Source organism: Paroedura picta, chromosome 8, assembly GCF_049243985.1.
Source record: "Paroedura picta isolate Pp20150507F chromosome 8, Ppicta_v3.0, whole genome shotgun sequence".
NCBI lineage: Eukaryota > Metazoa > Chordata > Lepidosauria > Squamata > Gekkonidae > Paroedura > Paroedura picta.
In genome coordinates this window covers 54196714-54212307 of record NC_135376.1, presented here as the reverse complement: position 1 = coordinate 54212307, position 15594 = coordinate 54196714, and the positions used below count along the sequence as shown (strand labels likewise).

Sequence of the window (15594 nt, the reverse complement as noted above, 5' to 3'; positions counted from 1 at the left end):
ATGATATAAAAAAAATAAAGCAATAAACACATACTCTCTTATAAATAGAAAGTCCCACAAGCATCAATAATTTGAGTTTTGGACAGTACATTTCAGGTACAATATTCCATGTTCTATTTGCAGTTGAATAGAGATTAACAATTGCCCTGCGATTGAAATTAGCTGAATTTTTATTGAGGAGTATCTGAATGCCTTAGCTTATGGTGTCTTGTCAAGGCCTTGCATAATATAACATGCACAGTGGGTCTACAGGTTGATGGATGCTCTGGGTTAAACCAGAAGGAGAACAACATAAATCCCAGGCCCACCAGAGTCTAGTTTAATTGGACAGACTCAAGATGGCTGAATAAAATATATCTGGTAATATGAGAGAATTGTTGGGATAGAAAATCTACTGCTATGGAAGCACCTTCTAAGCACAACACAGCCATAATATGCAATGGGAAAGAGACAGATAAATTTTACTACCAGGTTATTAATCTGGAGTAATTTTTATTCCCTTATTTGATGCAATTATTAGAGAAAATTAGCATTTTATAGGAAAACAAAGAGTTAGTCAAAAGTAATCCACCTTTCAAACTTGATTACTACCCAAGGAATAGTAAAAAGGTTGAGTCCATGCCAAGTGAATTTAAGAACCAGATTTTTACACATTAAAATGCATTTTTTAAAAAAAATTATCAGCATACAGCTCACATCTTCACAAACATAGCTATTATTTTAGCTCGATTTTCCTAGCACATAAGCCACAGTATTTTGTCAATGAATAAATGAGCTGTGTTATTTATACTGATGTTAGAATTTTTTTTACAATATTTATAAACTTTCTCCTGAATAGCTTCTTGGCCTTTTTGGCTAAGATTAAGTGTGTGTGTAACTTTCTCCTGCGTTTTCCCAATAGGGATTTGATAGTGATTGTGCCTTTGCAACCACTAGTGATGGGCCACAGATACCCTCCCCTCTGCCACTACATGAGCTTTTATAATATTTTTTTAGTCTTGGGCATGGGATAACTGGGGCAGCTGCCCTAGGCAATGCACTGGGGGAAGCAGACTGGGAGGCCCCCAGCTGTGGAACCATTGTGACGGAACCTCCTTGCTGCCACCGTTGTTGCCTGACAACTCATGTTGGCAGCCCCACTTGTGGCTGGCAGGGTGATGCCCCTTCCATTGCTCTACAGGAGGTTGTGGTCCCTCCATTGCATATCAGCTGCTCACTGCCTGTCAGACAGCAAGAGCTGAATAGGGAGAATGTACTGTTTTCACCCTTATACATTTTGAAGGGCTGGAGAATGCTCAGAGCTCAGGAAAGGCTGGTGAGCTCCTGCTGCAGGAGAGGGAGGGGTGAGGACAAAGGGAATGATCTCACAAATGGTGCAATGTCATTATAACAATGCAATATCACATTCTTCAAACAAAAAAACATTGCCCTGGGTAGTTACGCCATGCTACACAGTGTGGCAGAACTGCCTGGGGCATTTTTGTCTCTTCTGGGACACCGTAGTAGCAGCCACGGATGAGGAGCTGAGCCAGGACAGCCCGACTCTTCCCTTCCTGATGGTCCAGGGCTGACATAGGCCCTGTTGGCACTTGGGGCAAAAAAGGGCCTGACTAAGGTCATGCCTGGGATGGCCATGCCAGGGATGGCCATGGCCTGGCCACAATGTCATGTAGAACTGGGAGTTTGCCCCACCACGAGCAGTAGATTGGGACAAATTCCTGATGTGAAAAAGTTCGGAGAGAGGCTAAAAGCATCTCATGCTGAAGGCAGAGATCTAGTCTTTCTGATGCCTGCCCTGTTGGACTAAGAATGTTTTGCTCAGTTAACTTCCCAAGCTATGAGCAACTGTGCAGGCAATACAGGTTCTACCATGGCCCAAACTTTTTCCAGCCAATATTTGTAAGGTTTGCTGCCAGTGCCTTTACTCCACCCAGATCTTCATGCAGCAGCTGAAATAGTTTGGGCAGCAGGCCTTCCTGGGTGATGATTCTGGGCCTCCAACCTTGTTCCCCTCCAAGGCAACAGAATCACTAAATTGCCACTGCAAACTGCATTATTCCAGTGATCCTTCAAAATAAAAAGGTGTGGAAAATACTACTGTCAGGACTACCAACCATTTCCTAAAGTAATGCTCCATCACTGTGTGTTCTCCAGCATAGAAACACACATTCCCTACCCACTTTAAAGAAAAACAGGCTTCTGAAACAAAAAAATTATTGTCCATCCATTCTGATGGGAAGACATATCCTATTCTTGGTATAAGAATTCATTATTGAAGAGAAAAAAATACCATGGCATATGTACAGAGTTTGCATCTTGCACTCCCTGAAAACAATATCGAATGAAGTTATACCCAGGATGAAAGTTAATATGTACTCATGAGACACTAAATCAGAATGAATTCAGTGAGGTAAATGGAAAAGCAGTTATATTGATCATCTGGAAATATTTCACTATAAATGTTTTTATTAGTTTGCAAATGGTCCTCCCATTAAGAACTTTGTTAAGGAAGACAAAACAACATGTGTTTGTGACTCACACATAAATCCTGTATTAGCCTATCCATTAAAAAAAAAAACAGGATGGGGTTGGAGGAGAAAACCCATCTATTCACTTGTACTTGCCCTCGTCTATTGTATGTTTCTTATATTAGCCCTCTGAATTTTGCTATTGACAACTACAAATAAATACATAAACACAGAACCAAGTTTAAAAAAAATTCTCCACTTACATCACAACTAGCCTGGTATTGGAAAAAAACACTTCATATGCTGCTTTTATCTACCAGAAAGAGTCTCAAAGTGGCTTACAATCACCTTCCTTTTCCTCTCTCCACAACTGACATCCTGTGAGAGAGTCTTGATATTACTGCTTGGTCAGAGCAGGTTTACCAGTGCTGTGGCGAGCCAAAGGTCACCCAGTTGGTTGCATATGGGAGAGCACGGAATCAAACCCGGTTCCCTAGATTAGAAGTCCGTACATCTAACCACTACACCAAGCTGGCTCTCTGTAGACACAACCTGTCCTGAAAGAACTGACACTTAAATTGCTACAAATTTTATATCTACACGTGTATAGAGCATCTTGCTCATATTGTTGATCATTGTGATAAAGGCCAGTTGGCCATCCCTTAAACCAGCAGCCCTATCCCGTAGCTCTGGATGCATTCACACAGAGGATGTATCTTGGCTTTCAAACTAAACTTTGGGGGGGGGGGGGCTGGAATCCACACAATGTGATTATCTATCCACTTTGGGGAATTTTCTTGTCCTCAAAATATTCCTTCTTCAAACTGCAGGGGATTAGACTAGATGACCCTGGAGATCCCTACCAACTCTATGATTCTATGATCTGGTTCAATATTTCCTAAAAGAACACCACCTAAATGTATTAACAAGGTCAGGAAGATCCATATTTTTGAAGATCCCACCCATTTCCCATCTGTTAAGCTGCTCTTGGGTGCTATTTTCCCCTCTATACCACTTGAGGGCTTTTCAAAAACCTAAAATTAAAGATAATTAGAGGCAAAAACTGTTGTACCCAGGAATACAATGGGCAGGAATACAAAGGTGGGAGATAATGCGGCTAATGGAGGAAAGTGCAGACAAACTTCCCGTGTGGAGGTTTCATTGCCAGTGAAAGTTCATCTATGTTTGTGGCAGCAATGGCAGCCAAAGCAAGCATCCTTGCTATGTGGTTGAATCTGCTCCCCCACAGATTAAGATTATATTTCATGTTTTTAGAAATGGAAATACATTGGGCTCCCTAAGGCAGTGGTCCCCAACCTTTCTGAGGCTGGGGACCGGCAGGGCATCGGGCCACGCCCGCGCATCAGGCCGCCCACGCGGGCCATGCCCATGCATCGGGCCGCACCCGCGGGCCACACTCACGCATCGGGCCGCATGCACGAATGCGCCATGCGCGGTCGAAATCAGCCGATTTTGGCCGCGCATGGCGCATTCACGCATGTGCGGCCCGTGTGGGCACGACCTGCGGGCGCGGCCTGATGCGCGGGTGTGGCCCGGCCCTGATTCCCTCTCCCCATCCTCCCGCAGTAAGAAGCTTCCCGGGCCGCAAGCTTGCAGCCTGGGAAGTTTTTTACTGCGGGGGGGGGGGGGCGGGGAGACGGAGCCATGGCCCAGCGCCATGGCCTTCGCGGCCCGGCACCGGGCCGCGGCCCGCAGGTTGGGGACCACTGCCCTAAGGAATGTCAGTTTAAAAACACCATGTTTTTCCATGTCTACCAGAATACACTACTATTCTTGTGCCATGCTTTCTGTATTTCCCAGTAAGACTAGATTAGGAAAGGGATCACAAGAACAGTGATTTGGTAGTTAGTACAACTCACAGAGGTGTCTTCCTGGCAAAAGTTACCATATGATACTATGAACATAAATAATATTAATAATTTATTGAGAATTTAATGCATTGCCATTGGGTTGCTGAATTTTTTGTTTTTCTTAGCATGCATCTGAGAACACAGTTCTCCATCCACTGACTAATAGGTTTAGAAAGCTATAACTCTGCTTAGGATCATATGGTTAGGCATGTTGCCAGATCCTTTATGGCTGTACTGCAGCAAGATTGGCTTTCAGGAGTAACTCTGTTGAACGGATTTTGATTCTGTCCCTGAGTGGAGCTGAGTGTCGTTCATGATTCTCCCATCATGCTTGTATTCCCACCAAATGGCATGATAGGCTGAGAGACAGTAACTGGTCCGTGGCATGCAGTGAATTCCATGATACGGTGAGGATTTGACCTCATCTCTCCCCAGTTCTAGGACAACACTCTAACCAGAATATGGCATTGGCTGTAAGGTCCATGGTATCACATAAGCGGTGGTTTCAGTTGTGACAGATGAATCTCATGGTGATTCTGAGGAAGTCCAAGAAGGTCTGAATAGTTAGCAAAACATTCTTCCTTATTCTTACAAAATACTTACCATAACTTATATATTTCATGCAGATACTGTATCTGAACACAAGGCGGAAACAACTATTTTTTATAATGTTTGCCAACTGTGACTGTCAATGATGTAACTCAAATATATTAAATATATTTGAGCCTTTCAGGGGAGAAGTTTCAGATCTGAAATAGATATATTTTACTCCAGGACAATGAAAAAGTTGAGAAAATTTAGGAAATTTACAGCCAAGTCTTTTATTTCTCTTTTGTCTTTCTTCAAATAATCATCTTACTCATACATGCCAGTTCTAATGACATTTTTCTTTAACCAAATCAACACTACAATGACAGAAGGGTTTGCTTTATTATCATTAAAAAAAACTCTTATTTGAGTTACAACTGTTCAATATTTGATGATTCTAACAAAAGAAATCTTTTTGGGGGGGCCTAATTCTGAAAGAACTTAAATGTCTATAGGGTCATTTATTAGACTTGTGTGCAAATAAGTTCTTGGAGAAGCAGGTCCTTTGTTTTAGGGTAACAACAAAGATCAGAACCGACATCATCATACTGTGACAACGTAACTTGAGCATAAGAATTAGTCTCTTTTGGAAATGTGAAAATGTTTCAACAATCATGCCAGCATAATTTATCAATGTGCAACTAATCAAAACAGTGTTGCAGTCGTGGTAAAATGTAACCTAATTATTTTGGATGAGAGAGAACTATATACTGTACAACTGTTCCTTTTAAAGAATTTTAAATGTATGCTTTTATACATCCAGTCCTCATCCAACTCAAGTCATCTGATGTTTGAATGGTATTACAAAAGAAACACTACTAATTCACAAACAGGGCGTTATTACCGCTACTGCACCACCTTGGCATGCAAGTAACTATGTAGTCAAAGTGTAAACAGTGAATTCTCATTCCCTTCCAGAAAGAAAATGAAAATAAAAATGAAGATATAGTAGTAAACATCAATTATATTTCTTTCATTTCCATATTTACCAAACTCTACCGCAGGTAAGAGTTTATACCCCTGTGAACTACTTCAAGGGTTGGTAGCTCTGCAGATTCAGAGCTGCTGCTCTGCCTTTCCAAGGAAGCTCTAGCAGAAAGCCTTGGCTTGTGGAACTTGCCACAAACACTTAAGGTGCAGCCTAACTCCAAATAAATTTGCACACTTAAATCCCAGTAAAATGAATGAGATTAAGGAGGACAGTTAATCATGAAAATTGCATTGATTTCACTTACACGCATTTAATGTTCTCTGGACTGAGACTATGACTGTGGTCTGCCTACTGCCACTTTCTGCAAAAGACTTTGTAAATACTAAATACTATGCAATGGCAATAGGTTGCATTGTGGTTTCTTATTTCCTGGCAAATACCTAGAGGAGGGTTTCTTTCTAACTTTTGGGTACACTAGGGTAGAGCAGCTTGTTAATTCTCATACAGAAAAGCTACTCAAAGAATCCTGAACACCACTAATGTTTAAAGGTCTTTGGTGGTTTTTAGAGTGATTCATGCTTTAAGGTGCTATGATTTATTTATTTTTTTTAGGAGAAAGAAATGAAGGACTGTTGAATTTGCTGTTTGGACTCTTTAAAAAAGGGGGTCATTGTGGCAACATTGGGGAAGAGATCAGGGCAATTATTTCAACACTGAGCGACAAGGCTAGAATCCAAAATGAATTTAAGGATGTCCTAAACCCAACAAAGTCAACAAACTTAGGTAAACTCAAATCTGCATTTGATCTTCCTTCACTATCTCAGTAGTGAACGAGAATCAGGTACAACACTGCAGAAGAATGCAGTAAAGCTCTTTGGAGTCTTGCAGTTTGGGAGATGGCTGTTACAAAGATCTTGGCTGCTAGACAGGCTTTCTCATACTCAATCAGCTGGGATGATGTATTAGTTGGCTGGCATGGATGAAGGCATCTACTCTTTGCTGTGTTTCTCATTTGGAATTCTTATGAAGCTGTCCACCTTTCATCCTGCTTAAATCTGGATTGTTAAAGGGTCTTTTGGAAGGCAGAAATCCTCGATATGCATAGAGCCAGTTTTCTATATGTTATCCTTGAAATATATGGATATTTTAAAATATCTGCCTATATCACCTACTTCAACATCTGCTTTCTTAACTGGGAAATGATAATAACATCCCAAATAGGGCCAGTGTAGGTATCTTAAGTGTTAATCAAGCTGAGAAACTGACCAACCCATTATGTCTATTTGTACAATGAATCCTTTAGAATTGTTTAGTTTTCAGTGATATATTTCTTTCCGCATTAAAAAACAACAATGTACAGTCTTTCCCCATCATTTCCTGATACGGATAAGGATAAGGATGAAGAAATGTTTTGTTTTTCATATCATCATGGATGCATTTCCTCAAACTCATCCCAAATATTCACATTTGCCCTCCACATTTGCCCTCATTTGTGTTGAGGGCACAGAGGCACAGAGGCACAAATGTGCTTGTTCAGCAGAGTCTCCTGCTTCTGGCCAACATCTGTACCATTGTCCAAAGGTTGCCTCCATAAAAACTGAGGCTGTAGTTTAGCTTACAATGGAAGCTCGTTAAAAAAGAAAAAAAATTACAGAATGTACAAACGCATTCTCTTGATCTCAGACGCAAGTGCCTTGACGCGTTGAAAGGTGATGTTTTCTGTTCCTGACTCCCGAACTCTTATCTTTACATTCTGAGGGCTTCTGTTGTGAAATGTCTATCAGTGCACTTGCAATCGCAAGCCCTGAAAAGAAAAACATAAAGAGAGAAAGAATGATTTAATGTCCTACTGAGAGGCTTGCAGACTCTCCCGTTTCATGCCCAGCCTTCTTTAACTTTTCCAGTATACCTCTTTCCAAATAAGAAGGGAAGGGGCACTAGAAATTTGTGAGAACTGACTTCTTGAATTTGAACACAAAAGAGATGATAACTAAGGGAGGAGGATACCACATTTGTCTTTAGTAACACAGCTCCACATACCGAGTCAATCAAAACCAACCCTGAGTACTAAAATTCAAAATCCATACATCAGCTGTCCATTCTGGCAGTGAGCATCCTGCCCATGTAACCTGCTCTTCAGTTCAGTGATGCAAACATGTAGTTTCTCAACATGCATTTGAGCACAATTTTTTATCCACTTCATATATACATAGCAAAAGCAGAGATAGACAGTAGAAGCAATCCTGTGCAAATAACACTTCATTGCTGAGAAAATCCCTTGTGTTTCAAACATGACAACTTTTTCAATGAATCTGGTTAGTGAAATCTCATAACCTGATGTTCGTTCTCCCTATCTCTCGAGATAATATCAGAGAATGTTCAGCTCTAGACAAAGGATCCTCACTATGTGTTTGTCATTTCCATAATCAATGGTTTTAATGACAAGTCATTTCTTGAAACTAAACTGTCATTCTGCCACACACAAGCAAGCTTAAATATGGTTCACTCTAACTACGGGACAAGGAATGTGGTCATGAAGAGTCAGTAGGAAGGACAATACAGGTGCACAAAGAAGACATGAACAAATATAGTATTTAATTTTGGCATTTTTGAGGCCAGGGCTCTTATTGTTGTACAAATGAGCATAGGCAAACCACAAATGAGGAGGCAGATCCGTATAACACAGTTGTTTGGGGAGAAGACCTCACCAGCAGTCCTACCAGCAGGGTGCGAGCAACATGGCTGGTCAAGCTCCCTTTACACATCAGACCTGCTAGACCACCAGAAAGATGAAGCTAAGGAGAAGCCTCTATTGGGGTCCTCTTCAGCCAACTCGCCATGCGCGGCAGCCATCTCCCTGACAGGGAAGACACTGCTGCATATACACATGCATAAGGAGTCTCCTGAACTAGGACAAGCCTGGCCAAAGCCACAGCCCCCGCCCCAGCCCCAGCCCCAAAGGATCCATCCTTATACAAAACCCACAGCTGTGACAAAGAAAGAAAAACAGAATGCAACAGCGAATATAGAGAGGGAGAGTGGGAGCAGCTATCTCTGGCAGCGCAGCAGCAAAGGAGGCTGGGCATACACTCAACCATCCTTTTAATCCTGCAGCACCACATGGCAATGCCCACACCTGGCCGTGCCTGCACCATGCCATGCAGGAAGAGACTTGAGCACCCTCTTTCTTCCGCTAGCACCCTTCCTATCCAGCAACAGCAACCGCATGCCCAGGTGAGTGGTGCCGTAATTGGATTTCTTTATTTGAAGAAGAGTCTTTAAAGAGACCTCCCCAAAAGGTTTCATGTCCACATGAGTCAACTGGCACATTGCTAGAATTTTCTGGCAGTGGCACTACTTAAAGATTAATTGTTTTGGCAAATCTGGCTGCAGTATTCTTAACTTGTATGCTGTTTTTATCTTGCTGATTATTAGATTTTGGTTTATGAGTTTTCCAGTTGTGGTGACTTTGCTTAAGAGATCAAGCAAAACATAAACATTTAAAATAAACAATGGCTTCTAGGGTCAGTGGAGAAAGACTGGATACAGATAACCCTGGGACAGGTGGGTAAATACCATATCCTTCCTGTAAAACATAGACGCCTGTAGGACAAGCTTTAGTGTAAAGTAACCACACAGAAACTGTGTTCTAAGCAAACAGTGGCAGATGACTCAAGGAAAATAAGAAAGCCACACCCCAACCTGATTGGTGGGAAATTCCTTATTTTCCTAAAAGTGGCCCTGAAAGCCACTTTGGTGTAGTGGTTAGAACTGCAGATTTCTAATCTGGCGAGCCAGGTTCGATTCCACGCTCCTCCTCCACATGCAGCCAGCTGGGTGACCTTGGGCTTGCCATGGCACTGATAAAACTGTTCTGACCAAGCTGTGATATCAGGGCTCTCTCAGCCTCACCCACCTCGCAGGGTGTCTGTTGTGGGGAGAGGAAAGGAAAGGTGACTGTAAGCCATTTTGGGTAGAGAAAAGCGGCATATGAGAACCAACTACTCCTCCCCCTCCTCCTCCTGATGGCTGATTTAGATCTTAACAGATACCTGAGTTATAATTTCACAAGATTTAGAAATGGCACCATAATGTCAAAATACTTCTTGTTGAAGCACCAAGTCATAGGCAAAGAATGTTCTACATCGTCAGCGATCCAACAATGATATGGGTGCACTGGCATATATATCCTAGACCAGGTTTTTTCCTGATGGCCCTGGGGAGGGAAGGGTTCCCAGGTAGGCATATACACAGCTATGCTTTCCAACCATATTCTGCATGATCGTGCTGCTTCTGGGGTTTCATTAAGCCTTAAAAATATTTCAGAGGTTTCTCAATCATAAAAAAGTTGAGAAAGGCTGCCCTAGACACATTTGACTGACATGTGTAATAAGGAGCTTTTGAATTGCCTTCCACTGCCACAGCTTGCCTCAGAAAATGGTTATGTCTAAATTGGTCCCATAGACTAAGTTACCAGAGGAATATTTTAGGATTGCAATGGAATTCCATATCAGATAGCACTTTCATCCCTACAAGACACTGGTTCTGGTCCTCACACTCCTATTGTTGCTTCCAGGTATCTCCTGGCTATGGTTGGGCAGAAAGGCAGGATATAAATACTGTAAACAAAAACTAAGAAAAAAATGTGTTGTGAAACACAGATTTTACTTGCACCTCCACAGTTATAACTATAGACACATGCTATAGTCATAGATCAGACATGTTCTGATTATGGTCTAAGGCAGTGGTCCCCAACCTTTTTATCACCGGGGACCGGTCAACGCTTGGCAATGTTACTGAGGGCCCAGGGGTGGGCTAGTCTTTTGTTGAGGGACGTCACCGCCTGAGCCCCTGCTCTGCTTGTTTTCCCACCAGTGCCCCTGACTTCCCGCCGCCCGCTGGGGGGCACTGCCAGCAGCAGCTGCGCAGTGCAACGCCGAGGGGGGAGCCCCAGCCATGGCAGCCGCTGGAGAGCACCAAAGGTGAGCTGGTGGCAGAAAGGCAGGGCAGTCCCCGAGGTAGCAGCCGGGAAGAAGGACGAGGAGGAGCTGCGTCCCGGTACTGACTGATCTCTGGAACGGGACCAGTCCCTGGCCCGGGGGTTGAGGACCACTGGTCTAAGGTCTGATTACTGTCCAAGGTCACAAATATTGCTTTGCTAAACCAGGCTTGTCCTCACTTCTATTGTCACTGTATTGGTGCACTGAAGTTTTATTGTACAGTATCACTTGGGTTCTTTGAATCCAAAGGTTGGGACTTGCTCATTAAGTACAGGACCCCATTTTAGCTACAACTGCAAATGTTACTGCTTTAATGGCTGCAGGTAAGATATCTATAGGATCTGGCTGAAGAATGTGCATTGAATATGCTTGCCGATAATCCTATGGAAGACACTGGTGGCTGTACACCTTGTAAAAATCAGAAGAACTTTATTGGGATATAAATATGCATGTCATGGTGCTGTTCTTCTTATATTGTGCAATATGAGTATGCAGAAAGAACGACTTTTTTTTCAATTTAGTGCTGCATAGTGGGGCATGCTGTTAAGAGTTCCATTAAAATCAGGTCACTCCAGAAGATCATTTTTCAAAATGTCACACAAATCATCCGATGAAATTCACTTATTGTGTTCTCTGGGCCCAACAAAGCTCCTTGTTATCAAAGCAATACAATTAACTGGGGGAACAATTCATTATTTCAGACTGGCGGTCTAGAAGAATTTCATTTACCAAGTCAGAATGATGCACAGATGCTGCCAGCAAACAACATTTACATCAAAATGCAACAAAAGAGCTGATAACAATACCAGGACTTAAATATTTATTATACACTTTACCTATCTATAATCAGGTTTTGTTTCCAAATGCTTAGAGTTAATATTATTGGCTGGAAATGTAACTCCTGTGATATTCACGATTTGTTAGCCTAAGTTTCCAGGCTTGTTTAACTTGCCTTCCATTCATGACTTCCCCTTTTGAAAATACTTTACACCTTACTAGAAGAGGAATAGAATTTGACTGGCTCTGTGCCAAAACACTGAAGCAGAATCAATGAGTCACTTGCATAGGCCAAAGTTACTTTGTCATTCCAAGACCTAGACACTTCAGGTCCATCTTTAAAAGGGATCTTAAAGAGAATATATCAGAGCTGGCCATTTTCCTAATCTTCAAATGGAAAACAATCTATGGTCCATTTTAAGGAACGTTAGAGGCTGTACTTGAAAGGAGTCGTCAGCCTGGTATGCTCATGGATATGGCAATGCTTTTTTAAAAGGTAACTGTGTAAACACTAGGGACAGAGGAAAAAACAATATAATCTTGGTTGCATACAGAACTATAGTCTTCCCCAATGGCAATTAAATGGTAACAGTTAATCCTCAAAAGCAAATGTCTAACCATAAAATTACTCGTGTGCGGATTTTTTTTTATTTTTAACAATTATGCAGGACAATTAATAAGTACAGAAATAAAATGTACCACATCAAACCAGATTGCCTTGCAAAATGTGTTCGCCATTTACGTATAAGTGGAACATTTGAATTTTACATTCAAACAGTGGGTTCTGAGAATGGATTCATTTTGAGACATTCTCCCCTCCACCTCCGCTTTCGCAAGAGCAGGCGGCACAATATATTTTAATTTCCCAGCAAAACAGCTTCATTAGGCGTGAAAGGTTAATTGCAGGCTTAAGCGCAATTCAGGGAACAGCACATGAGTCTGTGGTGAACAGAGGAAGCCTGCGCATAAACTGTTTGCCCCTCTGAAATGTTTTACTACCTCATTTACTAACTGTCTTCTTTTACTGCTTGTATTTGTAGTTCTTTTAAACCTTTAATAGCTCCAGTTTTATTTCACTGTAATCAGATTTAAATAGAAATACCCAGGCTGGGATGTTTAAATTCCCCTCCCCCCATTGTTGTATATAGTTACACACTAAGTGATACAAAGCCAGATTTTCTTTGAGAATAAGAAACTAACATTTAAGACTTCAATCTTATTTGCTGGCTGGGAAATGTAAGTTTCTCCCTCTCCCCTGTATTGTTCATTTTAATTAAAAATGTATCAACTTCATACTTTCTCCTTTGTTAAAATGTAGAGAGTTAAAGACGACCTGCTTGGTTTACTAAGCCAGATAACTGGGAAACATCCCCCCCCCCTTTAAATATATACAGTGTTGCAAGATACTATTCTGGATCAGTATCTCTATTAATTAAATTCCAGCCATTTTCATATTATTATGCTGAGCTATCTGTATTCATAATACAGATCACACTGCAATCGTTCCAGTAAGGAAACTGGATTCTTAACAGAATGAAAGATCCTAATGTCAACAAATAATAATTAATTAAGCAACAGGGGAGAGGAGAAAAGATGCACATTCAAGGTCAAAAAATGCAGCCACATTTGTCCTAAGAACAATCTGATTCCCTCTTTTGCCATCAGGAATCCCAGAGCTGGTGAAAGTTAATGTGACTGGTTCCAAACAGTTTTAAAACCTGCTGAGAAAATGAAGGGAATTAGAAGGTCTAATTTGTGGTTAACATAGATCACTATGGAGCTCAACAAGTACATCTTCACCCTTATCTCATCAGTACTATTTATAATTACACACGGGGCATTTATTACTGGGTCCTGTCATTTATTATGACCGCTTAGGTGCACTAAAGCACTCTGTGGGTACATATGAAAATATTCTGGTTCATCAACTCTGAACCATTTATAACAGTGTGAGCACCGTCTTACCATCCTGCTGTAGTTTATATTCTTGCTAACCTTTATTGAAATCCGTTAACTGAGCTTATGCTCATTATTCACGGGGAATGGACATTTATTGAAACCACTCTAAACTGAAGAGGAACCGAGATGTTCAAAACAGTTGCACTCAGCCTTCGACCTCTCATCTCCTTTCTCTGTACCCACTGAAACAGACTGCAGTATGGGCTCACCATAAAGCACTGGAAGTGCTCCCCCAGTTCCCATATTCTTTCAAACTGACTGCCCTCCATAACTACCTTAACTTCTTGCTTAATCCCATTTCTTCCCTTTCCCTCAAATGCTTACAGCCTCAATTTCTTCTTCCTCAGTCCCCACTTGATCCTTTCACCCCTCGACACCTTTCCTTTATCAGACCCCTATTTCCTCTGCCCCACTGATATCTCCTTTACTGGGATTCCCCTTTGCCTTCTGATGTTCTTTTTCAGCTGTGGAAAGGATGTACCCAATTAAACGAAGAATATTTTGTCTTTCCAAATGACATCTAAAAGATGAAATCTGAATCTTGTTGGTGCTTAAGGTGCTACTGGACTGAAATCTAGCTCTTCTACTGCAGACCAACCCAGGTATCCTCTGAATTTATATGGGATAGGCATCAGTTGTGGCTTCCTTCTGACACCAGCTGCTCATTCACAATTCTGAGTGAATGAGGAGCTGGGTAGTCAGAAGACACTGTTTTTGCTTGTTCTCCTACCATCTCCCTCTGAGTGGTGGCTACTGGCTGCTGAGCGAGGGGTATGCCATGTTTGTAGGACTCAAAGTGGTTGTTAGGGAGAAACAGCAGCATTGCATGCTGGTAGTGACAAGGGAGACCATGAAGTCAAACAGGTGATTGGTACTATTGTGTACCCTAACCACAGAGGGTGAAGGAGACGCTTCTGCTGCAGGTATAATTAATGGATGCTTGTGCAGATGGACCAGTGGCCATTTTGCTAAGGGCTTCTCAAAACAGAAACTCAGCCTTGCTTGGATTCACGTGTGTGAAACTGATGGCATGGTGGTAAAGAAAATGATCACAACCTTCTAATTGATCATACATATTAGGGATTGGCTATAATTCTGCATACTGGTCCATCCTCGTTCAGATCTTTGGTTCTTATCAAGCAGAGAAAGCAGCCTGTGGTTTTTGAAAAGCTTGTGCACAGAAGTGATGTTTAAGTTATAGCTGAACTGTCCTTATCTCAAGGCTAGAGGAAGAATGGAAGAAATGTTTGTCACTACTGCTTATGTAAACAACTGGAGGTTGGGGGGAAAGCATGTGAGCAGCTTTCTGGACCTGTCAGCAACTTATGGTGGGCTAGCCCAGGAGCTGCAGGGTGGTCCAGGGAGATGACATGGGGGAAGAGACGCCAAGTTATTGGCTTCACCTGGAAGCACATAATCTCTCCCAGCCTCCAAGAAAAGGATATTTAACACTATGTAATCCTACTGTTGACACACAGATTTGGAAATTCCTCTGTGTCTATTTGCTGCAATAAATAAATATCTAAAAAGGCTTTCCTCTCAGTGTGATCAAATTGGGACCGTTGTACTCGGCAAAAGAACCCTGATTAGGCTGCTTGGCTATCAAAACAACACATGGAATCAGCTGAAATCACACTTTAAGGAACACAAAGGTCACCCGTAAATCAGTAGTGAAACAACTGGGCCCATTCTTTCTTAAAAACAGCTACAGTAGTACAATTATAAACTGAGATGTTGTTGAATAACCATTGGAAGCAAATTTGAGAAGCCAGACAGATCTGCATTACACAGCTACCTAACACTGTACTCAGCTTCTTAAAAATCCAATTACACAGGCTTCTTACTTAGCATAGATATTTGATGCATGACAGATCTTTTCCACCCAAATAATCAGTTTCCAATTTTAAAATATGTCTACCCATTAACAGTGAATCAGTTAATCATAGGAAAACATACTTCAACCCTCACAAAGCTGTTTTTCATCCTAATTTGTTTTCCGG

General features: G+C 41.7%; 1 protein-coding gene across 2 annotated transcripts in view; it reads right to left on the bottom strand.

Annotated features, from left to right (window-relative positions):
- Nucleotides 1–5144: 5144 nt before the first annotated feature.
- ATRNL1 (attractin like 1) overlaps nt 5145–15594 on the bottom strand; it is a 627115-nt gene continuing 616665 nt past the window's right edge. For both annotated transcript variants that reach the window (XM_077349871.1, XM_077349870.1), the window contains one exon: nt 5145–7662. In XM_077349871.1, coding sequence (XP_077205986.1) covers nt 7538–7662 — 125 coding nt within the window. In that variant the 3' untranslated portion in view covers nt 5145–7537. The remainder of the gene's footprint in view (nt 7663–15594) is intronic.